The following is a 16977-nucleotide window of genomic DNA, read 5'->3' as shown; positions in this document are numbered from 1 at the left end:
TCCAGCAATTTTAAAATTACTACTGGGATATCATCAGGGCCTGTGGCTTTTCTTGTTTTTGCTATTTTTACTGCATGTTCAACCTCTTCCATAGTGATGTTTTATTGCATATTCAACCTCCTCCATAGTGATGTTTGTGCTCTTATCTAATAATAAGGGCACAAAAGATGCCCAACAAATCATTATGCTTTCCAGGACATAGTTCTGTGGTCAAATGTATTTTCAAATACCTGAATGGTTAAAGATATCTTTCTCCTCAGTCCTCCCTCCCCATTCTTCAGCTTTCACTTTGCTTCTCATGTGATCAGTAATTTTGCTGCCACACAAACTTGAGGCTACTTTACACTTCCTGGCTGTGAGCATACAGGACTTGTGTCACTTCAGCTTCAAGGTCAGTTGTGTCTGCAACTTTTTATTTACCATTATTGTGACATTTCAAATAGCAGGGTTATTTTAAAAATGAACTCAAAATGCTGCTAATTAAAGCCTTGGAAGAGATAATATTTAATCATTTGCATAACTGTGCAGAAAACTGTGATGGATATCTATCAAGTCATTCTGTTTCTATTCTAAATAATGATCCTGAAAGAAATAAGTTAAATACTTGAACATCAAATTTGTTGTATGCAAATACCAATAACATTTCTATAGGCAATCTGTTGAACAGGCAATTTAAAAATGTCAGAGCTATCCATAAATGTTTTCCATTAAAAAGAGAGATTGAAATGTTATTGTGGATGTTTCATTACTAGAGGAAAGTTGCTTGGTATTCATACTTATGTTTGGCTGGCGTGATCTGTATCTTTTCAAACTATAAGCCTTCTACAAGGACCATTGCTTTATGAATTTTATTTTATTCATTCATTTTTTAAAAAAACAACCCATAATGATATAATCAGATAGTGGAGATTAGAACAAGTTAGATTTTGCTTGGTTGCAGTTTTCAGACCTAAATTCTTGACAGCTCAGTAGAAAACCTAGTTTCTCACACTTCTTAATATTAAAGGAAAGAAAATCAAACATTTTCAACAAAAAATACCACCAATTATTTCTCTGGAGCATTCCTTTAAGTGACTTATCATTTGACATGCAGTTTATAAATGCAGTGTGCTTAATTTGACACCACAGAACACAGAATCTGAGCGAACAACTGTCCTGGAAAATATTCTCAATATAGGAAATGACAATTCAAGGTCACTTTAGAAATTCCTGGTGAAAGCCATAAGAGGATTTTGCATGTGTCTACTTAAATAGCAAATGGGGGATAATATTGCAATCAGCAGGATTGGGGGAGGGAACAAAGAATTTCACTGTGCTTGGTCCACAGTAAGAACGGTGCTGTCCAATTTATATGATATGTGAAGCTCAAATTACAAGACATGGCACCCTTCCTAAAACAGAAAATGAGATTTGACACTGATGACTTCTCAAGTGAAATACTAAGGTGGCCAAGTAGCTTTACCAAACTACAGTAACTTTGCTGGTCATGTGTTGGATTTTCCTTAGTATAAGAACGATATTTAGAATGTCCCTCTATATTTCTTTTCTCTTAGTTGCTCAACAGTTCTCTCTATAATGTAAAGTCCTATAAATATTTTTCAGCAACTTAATTTCTTTGAGAGACAGAGAATAATTTTACATGGTACACCTCTGATTTAAAAGTTATTTTTATGGCACATGGCAGATATTATTTCAATCCTTGTTTTCCAAACTTTTTAAAATAACGTCTATTAAATCTTTAGTGCAGACTGCTGCTGAACTTATTTTTTTTGTTCAAAATTAAGAAATAGGTACATGAAAACCTGGATAATAGATGAATAAATATGCTTTAAAAAGGCTAAAGATGAATGTTTTCTAATATGTCACTTGCTATGTTGCTTTCAATTTCTTTGACTTTTTCTCTCAGAGTCAGGTTAAAAATGTTGCTGGAGAAAAAGCAATTACATTTGCTCAAAGTTTTCATTTTTCTTTTGCGGCAGTCAGCATCAGCTTGAAAGGTCACAACAACAAATTAGTTCCAGGGGCAGCTTTTGAAATCAGTGTAGAAAATTAAAGCATTGTGCTTTGTTCCATCAGCTGCATTCTCTGCATTGACATGAAACCAGTTGTTTTGTCTTTAGAATAGGCATCCCATAAATCCTGTTGGAAAATATAGGTTATATTGATTTTTTTTAAAACAAAACAAAACTATTTTAAAGTAGTAAAGGAACATGCTTAGTAACTACTATTGTCTTAGTTGGCCTGAATGTTCCAGCCACGTCCCTTTATGTTTTGTCATATGTGTTTCTGTGTACAAATTATAGTGAATAATATTTAGAGTGGGACTAAAACTCTGGGCACTCTCTTTGCATACCAACAGAAACTCTAATATTAACATAATTTGAAATAGAGCTAGTAAAGAATTCTGCTTGAAATTCTGAAAATGGGATGCCCAGCAAAGTAGGCAAGACATTCCCCTTCTGGGTGCCATCAATATGAGTTAAATTACAACATCTATTGTACTAATATGACCATCCAGAGGGCATCTTGTTGAGGAAGGGTAATAGACATTATTGAACTCTAAGGACCCATGGTCTAATTCAACGTAAGCAGCTTTCTGTACTTTAATCTTTAAGCTATTTTGTGATGATTACAGTTACAAAAGATTTGCCAAACTATACTCATTTTTGAAACAGAGCTCAGCTTTGAAAAGGCTATTTTTTCTACTTGGGTTTGGCCTTGGACAGTACAGGAAGAGACATAGTGCTTTATTGAGAAGTGTACAGAATAAATGTACAGAATGTATTTGAAACCATTTTTATGTGGATTGTCTACATGTAATGCATACAGAAGAAAATACGACCTTGCTTACTTGATTTATATATGTAACTTCTCCTTCTCTATTTTTTCAATATATATATGATTCTTTCTAAATTATGTGAAAGGGGCAAGGATATCAAACATTTCATACATTAGAAGTCATTTGAAAGATGAAACCATTAGAAGTCATTGAAAAGAAGGACTAGGGATGACGTGAAAGCAGTGTTCCAATATTAGAGGGGCTGCCACAAAGAAGGGGGGGTCAACCTATTCTCCAAAGCACCTGAAGGCAGGACAAGAAGCAATGGATAGAAACTAACCAAGGAGAGAAGGAACCTAGAACTAAAGAGAAATTTCCTGACAGAACTATTAATCAGTGGAACAACTTGCCTCCAGAGGTTGTGGGTGCTCCAACACTAAAGGTTTTAAAGAAGAGATGGGAAAACAATTTGTCTGAAATTGTATAGGGCTTGCTGCTTGAATGGGAGTTGGACTAAAAGATCTCCAAGGTCCCTTCCAAATTTGTTAGTTCTGTTCTGTTCTGTTTAAAAACTTAGGATAATAGACATCATCAGTATTATGGAATTCAGGACAATTATTCTTCTCCCATTTTCCTTCCTTCCTTAAGTTGAAATGATGAAGGAAATGTGTTGGCTGTTGAAAAATTGTACATGCAAAGAGTGGGCATCTTTTACTTATGCAGATTAACACTATTATGGCTTTTACTTTAGAGCAGCAGGATACAGCACAATAAAAACAAACCATTCTGTTCATCAATATTATCAAAAGAGCTTTCTGGGAATAATTTCATGTAATATTGTATACTTATTGTTATATCTTTGGGTCGTTAGGCATTGAACAGGAGTGTTGAAACAGCAAGCAAGTTTATTAAGTCAGAACAGAAGCAGCCCTAGTGGCTGTTGAACAGCTATTTATACGGTTAGCCTCTAGGCAGCAACCAATAGTTTTAAAGAGTTTCCTGCCCCCACATCATTAACAGCTTGGAGACAGACAGTCTGGGTTGCTTAACAGAAACCATTAAGCAATCCTTTACTTTAAATACAGCAATTAAAGTCATAGATAACAATCGTTGGGGCCAATACATTATACTTATAGTAAAAAAATAATGTAGCCAACTGCAATATACATTAGTCTGTAAAGGATAGGAGAAACAGTACCCTGATCAATCAATGTCCATGATCCTGCTCCTGAATCTTGGAGCCAACTTCATTCCTGTCTTGGATTCTAAAAGTTAATTCCTTTAGTACTATTTCCAGCTATCTTATTTGGGCTATAGGCTTCTTCTAATTATGTATTTGCAGTACTGGATATCGCTATAAATCAGAATAGGTTAGGCCAGGGGTCCCCAACCTTGGCAACTTTAAGACTTGTGGACTTCAACTGCCAGAATTCCACAGGTCTTAAAGTTGCCAAGGTTGGGGAACCCTGGGTTAGGCCATTGCAAAGTAGTTTCCCAGTCAAGAAGCTTTGATGGATATGAAAAAAAAGAAAAAATGTGTCTCTGTATGAACATACATATATAATATCTCTTTAGGTTAGGAAATTGTTCCCAATATAACCACATAAGTTAATACTTGTAAAGAAAACTGTCCATTATCAACTGCATTTTTTTCTTCAGCTACCCCACTACTTTGCAAAGAAGCTAACCAAGTGCCTTATTGAAATTCCCAAGATGACTCTGTGCTCCAGTTTCCTCATTTTTAAAGTTCAGTTCTTCTCCTGAAAACAATATAAACATTTCTAACAGTTTCATACCCCTGAGCTGTCAGTTGAAAATATTTTTGAACTTCTTTTTAAGTCAATGAAAAGAATACTGCTCACTTCAGCAAGCATTTAGAGATGGATTGAGGGGCATTTATTTTAAGAAATCAATACAGATTACATCATATTTGAGATGTCTGTTACTGAAAATCTGAAGGACTATTTATATTGTCAGTTTTAAATCATTGTGCCTTAAAAGAATGGCTCTACATACCCAAAATACTATTCTATTTTGAGATAGCAACATTATGCAAAACAGAGAAAGAAGAGAAATAGTAAGCAGAAGAGATTAAAGTAAAAAAATAAAATAAAGGCAGACGATAAAAAGGGGAATTATCTAATTTAGTTTCACAAAATGGGCCTGTGGATATTAACCTCCACCATGTAACATTGTCTTTAGTGGATTGAGATTTTCACACAATTTTTTTTAATAAGGTACAGAAAATATAGATTAGGATAGCAGCCTTAGTCATACTTGTTCCCAATTCACCCTGCCTGCCTGTCTAGACAAGTTCCTGCAATTTCTAGGCAAAATTTTGGATATGATTTGCCACTGCCTCCTGCTAGGGCTGAGAGTGACTGGCCCAAAGTTTCAGCCTTGTAAGTTATACAGACAAGAAGCAGACACAGAAGTACTAGCTCTATTGTAAGATTAACAATATCTCCCAACCTGAAAGTACATCTCTTACCCACACCATACTTTTACAGGCCAGGAAATTAAGGAGAGTCCCTTCTGACACATACGCCATGCCCCCATTTCTTCTGTGGTCTCAGCTGCAACTTGTCTGACCATTGGTCATTGTCTCTTCCTCCTGTCTTCCAAGGTCATTCCCACATACCATTATACAAGATTCCCAGCTGCCTTTATGCATAAAATGGGATTGGAACTCTCAAATTTCTAGCCCAGTGTCTTAGCTACCACATTAACCCCACCAACAGTAGAAATAATATTCGGCAGGTTTCATGCATTTTTCATGCAGTATGCCACAAATACAACCAAATCCCAGTTTTAACCCAAATGTGCTTCTGCTATTCTGTGCAAACTATTATGTTCTCTATTCTAGATACTATCATACTATCACCCATTTTACACTGAATTGATGGTATATATAATGTATTGACACACAAAAGTTACTACTATTTTATCATTTTCCTTTCTTAATTTATGAAGGCTTGATGAAGGCTTTTTCCAGTCCTTATTTTTAGAATAATAATAATAATAATAATTATACCCATTGACTGCTATTTTTAAAGGTATGAGGGTGAGAAAACTTCTTGATAAAATTACCATATGTTCATATTTTATCCTTATGTCATCATGGAAAGACTTGAACTATGACTATATGTGTATGCATTTTTTTCTATGTAATAGGCTATAAACTTATACAACTTATACAACATATGCTTAGCTCGTGACCCAGCATTGCAACAGTCTTTGGGATAAACTATTAAAGTGGAATAATGCTCTTACTATATTTATTTAGTAATTATTATTATATAAAATAATAATTAGAGTAATTTATAAACTGAAAACATACAGGAATGAACTTAAAAATATTAAGCCGAATATTATAACATTGAATATTACTTTACTCCGGCACTGAACATTTTCAGCAATGTTTTACTGCTTCTAAATTTTCAAATGTCCAACATGGGCATTTAAAGCATAGCAATTTATTAATAGTTTCTTCATAATTATGAATTAGATTAATTTCCAGTAGCTCAGAGATATCAACAATTTCTTTCTCCAGTTTTGTTTAAGCCAAATTTTCTATTGAAGTACAAGAACCACTGACCTGGAACTTTTTCTTATGTTCAATGGGTCAGTGCTTCTTCTTGGGGATGAAGTGTTGACATGTGATTGTGTGTGCACAAGACACAGAAATAGTTTGATTAGTTTTCAAATGTCCTTTGCCCTGAAAACTAATGGAAGTCAGATATCAAAACGTTTAATATGGATAAAGCACAAGCTTCAATGCTGACCTATACCATAATAGGTAATAAGCAAAGAAGTATCAAAAGCATGGATTATATCTGAAATACAGCAGAATCTTAAAACTAAAAACTTTTCTGACCAAAGTAAAGTACCAAATGGTAGTTGCATCAGGGTATGAATTAAGCAAGAACTTGACAATATGATCAGGATCATCCTAGGCTAGAAAGATTGGTGTTTAAGAATGGGACTCTTGTCACAACACAATGAAATTTCACTAAAGCTTCAAGCAAACCTGTCTAAGAGATGACTAAATACAAGGGAGAAATTGGGACAAACTAAACAGTTAATTTGATGATTCTGATCAAGAAAATTTGTTCAAGGTGGCTTCCTTTTTTCTTTCTTCAAGCTACAGCAGACTGTTATTGTGATGCTAGATTGCTGCCTCTGAATGTAAAGTAACACTGGAAGCTTTTCTCCAAGGGTAATGAACAGATTTATTTACTATCATGAAGAAAAATTTATAAGTGCAGTGGAGGTTTCAAACTGTATTCTCTATATTAGACTGGCAACATATAGAGATTAAGCTCTAAAGTATGCTTATCATAATTTGAAGCATTAAACAAGTAAACAAACCATCCCAAACCATTGTCAATTTAAAAAGATCCTTATGGAGAGAGAGAATTTATCTTTGCAGAATCCATGTCAATTTTTCTTTAGCAAGGCTTGTTACCTGAGTGCTTAGGGATTTTAAAATTATTATTACCATTTGTGCAATTTTCCAAGAGAAATAGCTTGTGCTACTATATTCTGGAATATTTGAATTTTCTGAGTGGCAACCAATGCCAGTTTCATACCTGGTTTTAAACAAAACATTGTCTGGGTTGCTTGGACAGATGATCTGCACAGGTGGAATGCACATGTCTTAATTGGACATGAAAGCTGCTAATCTAGAGTATTTCCATCTTTTGAGCATTCAGATTCGCTCCCTGAACAATCCATGTAGAAATGGTCCATTACTTGACTCTGATAAAGGCAGAATAGAAGAAGCATGCTAAGTATATTATAGCATTCAATACCAACTCCAGTGGATTTCACCCACTGACTTTAAACAATAATAGAATATATAGACCTCTATAAAACCCATAAAGGGGCGCAATGGTTCAGTGGTTAAAAGTGCAACTTGTCAGCTGACAGCCCAGGTTTGATACCTGAGCATTGTGTGAGGGATGAGTTCCCATTACTGTCCTCAGGTCCTGCTCATGTAGAAGTTTGAAAGCATGTAAATGCGAGTAAATAAATAGGTACCACTTTAGTGAGAAGATAACAGTGTTCCTTGCAGCTCAGCATATAGTCATGTGGTCACATAACCATGGAAATGTCTTTGGACAATGCTGGCTCTCTCAGCTAAGAAACAGAGATGAGCACTGCCCCCTTGAGTCGCACAACTGTACAGGGAAAATTTTACCATTATCTTTTATAAAACCCATGGAATCTTATAATCTTCTAGCTTTGAGACTGAGCAGAAATCTTCTAGCCACTCCATAAAGAAGATACTGATGGTGAGAGCAGACTAGCAGCTCCTAGTCCAGCTCCAGATAATAATTCAGTAGGAAAATTCAGGAAGTTAAATGGGCTATTATTTAGAGCCAGCCAAAAAGTTGTGCTATCTGTAGCGGAGCAGCAACTGACATTATTCTTCTGCTATATCATATTAATGTGTTTTGTATCAAAACCCACAAAACTATTTTGGTACATGAGGTAGAAAACTTCAGAAGTACTTCTCCTGATCCTTGGAAGAAATATCTGATTTATAACAAATGATATAATTCACAACTTACACTTCTTTCATCACACTGAAAATCTGCTGCATAACTGTAAGACTGATGATTTCATTATATTCAAAGTAGATATAACATATTCCAGTTACTTTCAGATTTTCCATTGCCCTATTCTTCTGAATTATTGATTGCCATGAAAGGAGAATCCTGCAAAGGATGCAGTTTGACTGGATGAATATTGTGCTGTGTTTAGTCTACTGCATATAGATGTGCTTCTGATCTCTGGTTTTCACTTTTTTGACAGTGGGCATCTTTCAAAAAGATTAGGTGAAAAACAATGGCTAGTACATTTGCACGTCTCCTGGTTGGTCGAAGAACTGCTGTTTTAGTTGCAACAGTCAGTACTGGAGCTATGGCTACTGGATACTTTTTAAATCTGCAAAATGTGAAAGCTGAATCTTTTGGGCATAAGAAATTATTTCCTCCCAGGTAATAATTTGATTCATATACTTGAAAATATATTGGTTTGAAAAACTTAAAATCTCTGTTGAACATTCTTTAAGCAGGTAAGGGAGGGTTATCCATAATAAAGGAGTCTCAAAAGTTTTTAAGTTTATTTTTTAAAAAAAGCATATACCAATCACTGAAACATTTGGCAATTGGTGTAGAAATCCAGGAGGAAGAAAAAATATTTCCCAGGATACAAAGGAAATATTATTATTAATATTAATTATTAATAAATATTATTATTAATTTCACAGATATCCTATTTTTTCCAAGTGATAACTATTTATTTAATCTCTGCAACAACTATATGAGATAGTTAAGATTGAGAGTGGCTAAATAGTCTATTTTCACTGAATTAATTCATGATTGGTTGGCTTACAGTAATTACGCAACCTATTCTGTTAAAATCTGATTTGCAATATTAGAATACAAAATATTCATATCTGAATATCTAATCTGGTTGGGTTAGATCTGGGGAGACCCAGGTCCTAATCTCATTCAGCCATAAGATTCATTGGATCTTTCTGGATCAGCTGCTATGATTTACAGTATATTCACATTGCTGTGAAGATAAAATTTGGCAGGGGAAAAGCCATGTAAAGCTGCCTTGTATCCCTGGAAGAAAGATAGGATGAAAATGTCATGAAGAAATAAAATGTAAACAGACATAATAAAACTACACTTATTCATTTCAGTTATTTCTTCAGTTCATTCATCTTGTTCTGGAAGTGAAAGAGAAACACACAAATATGTATTTTGAAGGTATTTTTCCCTTTTCCATCTGCCCAGGTACTGCCATTCTTGACTGAAACTAACTGCAGTTTCAGCTGGAAACCAGCATATTCACACTGTTAGGTTTGTTTCTCCGACAAATCATAAATGCCCATCCGAGTTATAAGTCTTCTGTTTTTCTCAAACTACCAAATTCATTGGAAAATATTTATAAAGACTGCTTTTCATTCTTAAAGGCATCCAAGACTTGTAGAATAGTAAGGTGCTGATTGAATGGTTATGCCACAGTTTGTATTAATATAAGTCAGGGGTCTTCAAACTTGGCCCTTTGATGACTTGTGGACTTCAACTCCCAGAATTCCTCAGCCAGCCATGCTGATTCAGGAATTCTGGGAGTTGAAGTCCACAAGTCATCAAAGGGCCAAGTTTGAAGACTCCTGATATAAGTGATAAGCAGAAACAAGCATTTCCTGATCACTACATATCTTTGCATATCTTTTTATCCAGTGCAGACTACCCTGATCTTCGTAAACATAACAACTGCATGGCTGAGTGCCTCACTCCAACAATCTATGCCAAACTGAGGGACAAGATGACTCCAGGTGGCTACACACTGGATCAGTGCATTCAAACTGGTGTTGATAATCCTGGACACCCTTTTATTAAAACAGTGGGCATGGTCGCAGGAGATGAAGAATCCTATGAGGTGAGACTGTTTGCATCACATAACAGGGTCTCTTTCTATGTCTACATTTATTTCATTAAAAAAAAATAGAAAATGATCAATGCATTAAACACATAGGCAGGCTTTTAGGAAGACAAGAAGGTCAGCACAAAATTCAAGCCATGGAATTAATCTTGGTATTTGGTTTTTGTCTTTGGAGAAGTTTTCAGGTGTTGTTTTTTTTAAAAAAAATCTCTCTGGGTGAAATTTAGAGAATAGCATAAAAGACATACTTTGTATAACCATGTTGTGGATAATAAAATGCAGCACAGAAGGCAACGTGTATTGGCTTCCAGTAGCTGACTCATCTGCTCAGCTTAAAATGGAGCCACCTTGTCAATGAAATGAAGTGAAGTAAAAGTCTGTTGTAAAAGTATCCAGCTACCCCATGAAAGATCAGCTATATAAACAGTTACATATATATTATGCATTTTCTATAAACAGTTAGAATATTAAATAATGAACAACCAATGCCCAAAACAAAAGCTGAGATTTCAACACCTGGGTAACACAAGCATGTATCAACATACTTAGTTTAACAAAAAACAGGAGGAGACATCACAAAATCTAGATGGAAGCCTATATGAAAAAATATGTATTTTTAATAAAGAATCCTCTTTAAATATTTATACATTACTTTTCTGGATCCAGAATAAGAACAGTAGATTCTTATTTTATTTATTATCTTCATATAATAACAGAATCCAACGTTTTTCAGTTTGGCAGAATAAAACAAGCAGAGGCAACCCAATGTCACTTGGGTTCGCCTGAGGTATATAACAGCGTGATCAGAAATAACTTCTCTTTGCCAAAAGCTCCATAGCAGAGCTTGCATTGCTCCCCAGAAACAGGAAGAAATAAATAATTCCTGTAGATTTTCAAAGTAAATGTTTTTCCAAAGCTTTATAGAGACTAGGAAAGATAACAAACCTGCTGTGAGTGTTCCTCTATTTTTTCTCCTTATTAAATTGAAGAAATAGGGGTCTCAAAGTGCCTGGGAAGTTTATTAAACAATAAACCTTTCTCTGGCACATTACAGCCCATTGTGCCTGCCCTTTTTCATTTATTTCTTATTAAACTTGAATAAAGTAACAGTAGCGAACACTCTTAAAATGTGATAATGGGTCTTTTGGTTTTTGCTTTTGTTTAGCAGTTCTAAGAACAATTTTGGAATCCTGTTTAGCAAATATCTCTTTCTATTCAAATATCTTCTGTGATATTTTAGTTAAGGAATACCAAAAGCATTTCTTAAACTTTTTTTTGACCATATTTTTATTCTGGACCATATTTTTAGAAACATTGATCTAGAACAGGGGTCCTCAAATGATGGTCTCTGGACTGGCACAGGCAGCATGTGAAACCATGCCCCACCCAGTCTGTAGAAAAGCTTCTCTCCACAGAACCGGTCCCCGGTGCTTAAAAGGTTGGTGACCCCTGATCTAGAAGATAGTCATGATTCAATACAGCATTCAGTCTTCAAAGTAAAACCACCCAAGAATTTTACTTATCCCTAAGTCTAGGTCCTACCAGGGTGGTCAAAGCTTTCTTTTCCCAAAATGCTTGAAGCCAAATTTAAATGAGACTAGCTAATCAATATATTGTGGAATTCCTGGAGCTGAGATACCACAATATGCTTGAGGAACTTTTTTTGTAATATATTTTATTGATTTTTTTAAAAAAACATAAATCAATAATTAGTGAACAGTGTGTTGTCTGGCTTACATTTGTAAAACAATCATTAACAATTGATTTCTATAATCCATAATCCACATAATGGTTTTAGTTTTCCTCATTTGCAAACATTGAGTTAATACAATTCTTATTGTTTTGATAGATAACAAATATATATTTTTCCCAATATGAGAAACATTTTTCTCAATGTGTCTAATTTAGCTGATTCTAGAAAAAAATAGTATCTTTTGTACACTCTTGAAAACTATTTTGAATCTAAACAATTCTTAAGAATGAAATATTCTTAATTTGGACTTCCCTTTTACTGTTTGGACTGTTGTGTGTTTTGAAAAATAGATTACCGGTATTTAGAATCTAGTTATGTTGCACTTCAGTCTTTAAATAATTAACCTAGTATATACATAACAATATATGATGTTTTCCCTGGTGAGCTTAACATCAATAACAACATTTATTAAAAAGGCTAAAATAATTTCTGGGGGTATTATCTGTATAGTAAAATTTTGGACAAGCAGTGATCATGTTACATATGTGCATAAGCGTAGTCAGTAGCATATGCCTTTTTAAAAATATCAAACATGCAAAGAAACAAAAATAAGTCCAAAATATCTGTATTACATCCAGAAATGCCAAATTTGCAACCAATATTTCTCATCCATACCTGCATACATGCAAATGTTTCTCTGGGATCAGTAATGCAACAGGGATTGCTTTTTCCTTCCAGTAACATATACCTAAAACCAGTTTATTGCATTTGGCAATTGTACTAAAAAAATATCTCATTCATTTAATTTGAAATCAAGTGAAAAATTGATTTAAATTATTTTATTAAAACAAATTAATGGCAATTCTTTTATAAAAAGTTGCCTCAAACAAAATGAGTTTGACATGCCTGCTCTAGATAGTTGAATGCTCCAAAATAAATTCTAGACCAGGCCTGTACATGCAGCCTACCAAGCACCCTTGGACAGAGCACAGACTTTTTTTTAAAGTAATAAAATCACCACCACTGCCCTGAAAGTCATGTTGCCTAATGCCTCCATGGCTTACCATGATCACAAGCTCCAACACTGTAGATGCTCCTCTAGTCACCGAATCATTGATTAGCCCATCAGCATTCCTTTGCAGACCACAAAGATTTTTAATTTATCAGTGTGGGCCTTTCCTTTCTACAAGATGATAATAATAATAATAATAATAATAATAATAATAATAATAATAATAATAATAATACTAATAATAAGAAGAAGAAGAAGAAGAAGAAGAAGAAGAAGAAGAAGAAGAAGAAGAAGAAGAAGAAGAAGAAGAAGAAGAAGAAGAAGAAGAAGAAGAAGATGGAAGGGACCTTGGAGGTCATCTAGTCCAACCCCCTGCTCAGGCAGGAAACCCTATACCATTTCAGACAAATGGCTGGCCAGTCTCTTCTTAAAAACTTCCAGTGTTGGAGCATTCACCACTTCTGGCTCATATTTAAGTGATTGTCCACTAGGACTCCGAGATCTCTCTCACAGTTACTACTATTGAGCAAGGTACCGCCTATACTATACCTGTACATTTGAGTTTTCCTGCCTAAATGTAGAACCTTACTTTTTTCACAATTGAATTTCATTTTGTTAGATAGTGCCCAGTGTTCGAGTCTGTCCAGATCCTCCCGTATCTTAAGCCTATCTTCTGGAGTATTGGCTATTCCTGCCAGCTTGGTGTTGTCTGCAAATTTGATGAGTTCCCCATCTATCCCCTCATCCAAATCATTGATGAAGATGTTGAAGAGCTGCACAGACCTCTTCTAGATTTTCCTCTTGCCTTTCCGAGTTAACTCCTTGGTCTGTCATTGAGCAAGAATTGACTTTGTAGGGAAGCATATTATCATTTGATGTATATTTAACATATGTTCTACCTTTATTTACCAATTATATAATATTTGTATGCAATCCACATGGCGAGGTTTGGGGAAACTTACAATAGAAAAAATATATATTTAAAATCATAAGATTAAAATCATAAGATTAAAACATTGCCTGGCCCGCACTACCTCCGCTGCCCGCATTGCGCAGCCCTGCCATATAGAGTGGGCTCTGCTGTTCCCACAGCACCAGCTGCGCCGGCTCCAGCCCCAGGGAGGGAGGGGAGCCCAGGGAGGGGAGCCCACCACCAACACCCTTCGCACCTGTGACTGCAGCAGCACCGCCCCCCCCTGCCTCCTGCACCCGCCAAGATGAGAGTTCCGGCACCTTTTTTTTTTTTTTTAGAAAAAAAGCACTGGATTTATCCACATTTAAGTTTTTCAGGTTTTATATTTATTTCACTTCCATATATTTTGATCCTCCATAAAAAGATTAATTTGCCACTTCTGTTAGTATAAGGGTGGGGCAAAAATCTCCCTCCTTCCCTTTTGGAGTTATTCTGCTTCTTGGGGATCTTTTCCAGGAAATTAAATGTAGAATAGAAAAGAGAAGATCAAATTCCTCATCCAGTTTCAAGCATGCTGTTCACAGTTGTGCTGCTTAATGCTTATGGACTTTGGTTGCTAGTAGCTTGGGCTAATTGATGCAATACAGCCAGCTGCCACCGTTCCAGAGTCGCTGGAGCACCCTTCTTTCTTCGTCGCCTCTCCTTAGGGTCCCCAGGCAGGGCCTACAACTGGTCGCTACTGTACAAAACCAGAAGTGAATGTGCTTGAGGATCTTGTTCAGGAAGGAAAACTGGCATTTGTTAAAAATTATTCAAAACAACTCAGATTCAAAGAGGTACCAAGAAGGTTAATAATGTGCGTTGGTTGTTTTATATTATTGAGAATTTTGTGCAATTCTTCAGACTGATTTATGAGCATAGTTAGCCTGAACAAAACTAAACAGTCTGAAAAACAAATGATAAATAAAAAGAAAGCACATGGAGAAAATCATATATTTTATTGACTTGACAGGTATTTGCTGAGATTTTTGATCCTGTTATCAAAGTAAGACATAATGGATATGACCCCAAACTAATGAAGCATCATACTGACTTGGATTCTTCAAAGGTAGGACCTAATTTAAGTCTTAAATAAAAACAATCTGAAGACAAAATTGGTTTGATAACAGCAGTAAAAGAATATTATGGTTGATAATAGTATTTCAGTACTATCTTCTCAATAATTAGTTTATGACAGCTAGAAGAATACGACTAAGTGAAACATACCACAAGCCAAACCAGATAAAACTACCTCCCTTCACAAACTAACAAAAATGTATGCTACCTTAAAGCAACTATAGGATACTCAGTGTCTTCTTAGCTCTGCAAACAGTATAACCCACATGTATCTGCACTGTGTGTTTTTATCCCCCTATCTGCCACAAAGCTGCTCTGGGATGGGAAGTAATTGATACGCAGTTATAAAAAGTATATACAATACTTTTATTCTGGATGATTGCACACGTTTCCCAGGTTTGGTTTGATATGAAAAAAAAACCGCTCCTAAATTTCTGACTGAAATTCTCCTCGATTATACCTGCATTATTTCCCAGATTTATTCCCTCATTTCCAAATCCAAAGCTAGGTTTCTCCATAGCCATGTCCAGCCATTTCAGGACTTTTGTCCTGAGTTACAAATAATATTGGTATTCCAGATTTTAATTGAGTAATATCTATTTTTACTCTGTGCTATCAGATTTCTCTTTAGCATACTAGTATTTTAGAATACTAGTACTGCATCACTTTAAATGCAGAAAGTGGATGGGTCTAGTATGAAAACTATACTTGGCTCAGTGGGTTAGGACGCTGAGCTTGTCGATCAGATGGTCGGCACTTTGGCGGGTCGAATCCCGAGTGCCGCGTAACAGAGTGAGCGCCTGTTACTCGTCCCAGCTTCTGCCAACCTAGCAGTTTGAAAGCACGTAAAAATACAAGTAGAAAAATAGGGACCACTACGGTGGGAAGGTAACAGCGTTCCGTGCGCCTTTGGCGTCTAGTCATGCCGGCCACATGACCACGGAGACGTCCTCGGACAAGCGCTGGCTCTTCGGCTTTGAAACGGAGATGAGCACCGGCCTCTAGAGTCGGAAACGACTAGCACGCATGTGCGGGGGAACCTTTACCTTTACCTTAATTTACATTAAATAAATTAAATAAATACACCCCATGGTGTTTAATGGTGAGTATACTGTATATTTGTTTAATCATTTCTGAATTCTGTTACCTCATTGTTACAATTTAACAGGAAAATTACATCTAGATTGTGTGTGTAGGTGTGTGTGGCCATTAAAGAAGAGATTTTCCATTCCTGCTGCATTTATTTCATGTCAGGATCTGTGTTCTCCTGTAACCCTGTGTTTTGTGAAACAGAAAACAAGGTATCTGCAAAGAATACATGCCATAAGTGAGGGCAGGACTTCGATAATGATCATGGTTTCCATATTGAGTGTTTTAACTCCTGTAGATGCTCCTGATAGTTCCCTGCTGAAATAAAACAGTCAGCTATTTTGTGATGAATAACTAAATGAAGCATTCAAATTGCTAATTCAAATGGTTACATTTTCTCATTAAGAAAAGTTAACTAAGGATGGGTGTGTTTTTAAATTCAGAGTGAGGTGTTGCAGATCTCCTTCTAGACTTGAGGCATTGTAATAACATTGCTAATCTTGGTACCACACAACTGGCTGAGATAGGTGTTATGTATTTGGCTCAAATGTAATACCATGTGGGTAGCTGGAGCAGATAACAGCTCTCCAGCAACCGAGACTACAAGTCTCCAGTGCTGCTATTGGCTGTCCCTAGGCGGCAATGGTTGCTTCAAACCAATTGGCTGCTGCCTAGGGGCTAGACTATAAATTGCAGCTAGTTACAGCTCAGTTTTCAGTTCACATTCTGCAATCAATAAACCGTGAGTTTGCCTGAACTCACTTGTCTCGCCTTCTTTCCTGCGCCAAAGAACCTGCTACACAACAATAGGGATTAGGGTTCTTGCTCACCAAAATATCTATGGATGATCCTGAGTATCCCTAGGTATAATTCCCAACTGTCTGAATATATTTGCAAACTATTTGATTTTG

General features: G+C 35.8%; 1 protein-coding gene across 1 annotated transcript in view; it reads left to right on the top strand.

Moving 5' to 3' along the window:
• Nucleotides 1–353: 353 nt before the first annotated feature.
• Nucleotides 354–16977, top strand: part of CKMT2 (creatine kinase, mitochondrial 2) — a 31006-nt gene continuing 14382 nt past the window's right edge. Inside the window, exons 1-5 of the mRNA XM_083352156.1 lie at nucleotides 354–391; nucleotides 6924–6998; nucleotides 8600–8784; nucleotides 10042–10240; nucleotides 14874–14969. Of these exons, the coding sequence (XP_083208282.1) occupies nucleotides 8633–8784; nucleotides 10042–10240; nucleotides 14874–14969 (447 nt within the window). The 5' untranslated portion in view covers nucleotides 354–391; nucleotides 6924–6998; nucleotides 8600–8632. The remainder of the gene's footprint in view (nucleotides 392–6923; nucleotides 6999–8599; nucleotides 8785–10041; nucleotides 10241–14873; nucleotides 14970–16977) is intronic.

This window comes from Vipera ursinii (assembly GCF_947247035.1).
Source record: "Vipera ursinii genome assembly, chromosome: 2".
Lineage (NCBI taxonomy): Eukaryota > Metazoa > Chordata > Lepidosauria > Squamata > Viperidae > Vipera > Vipera ursinii.
The sequence above is the reverse complement of the archived record's forward strand: the minus strand, read 5'-3'. Positions and strand labels throughout refer to the sequence as shown.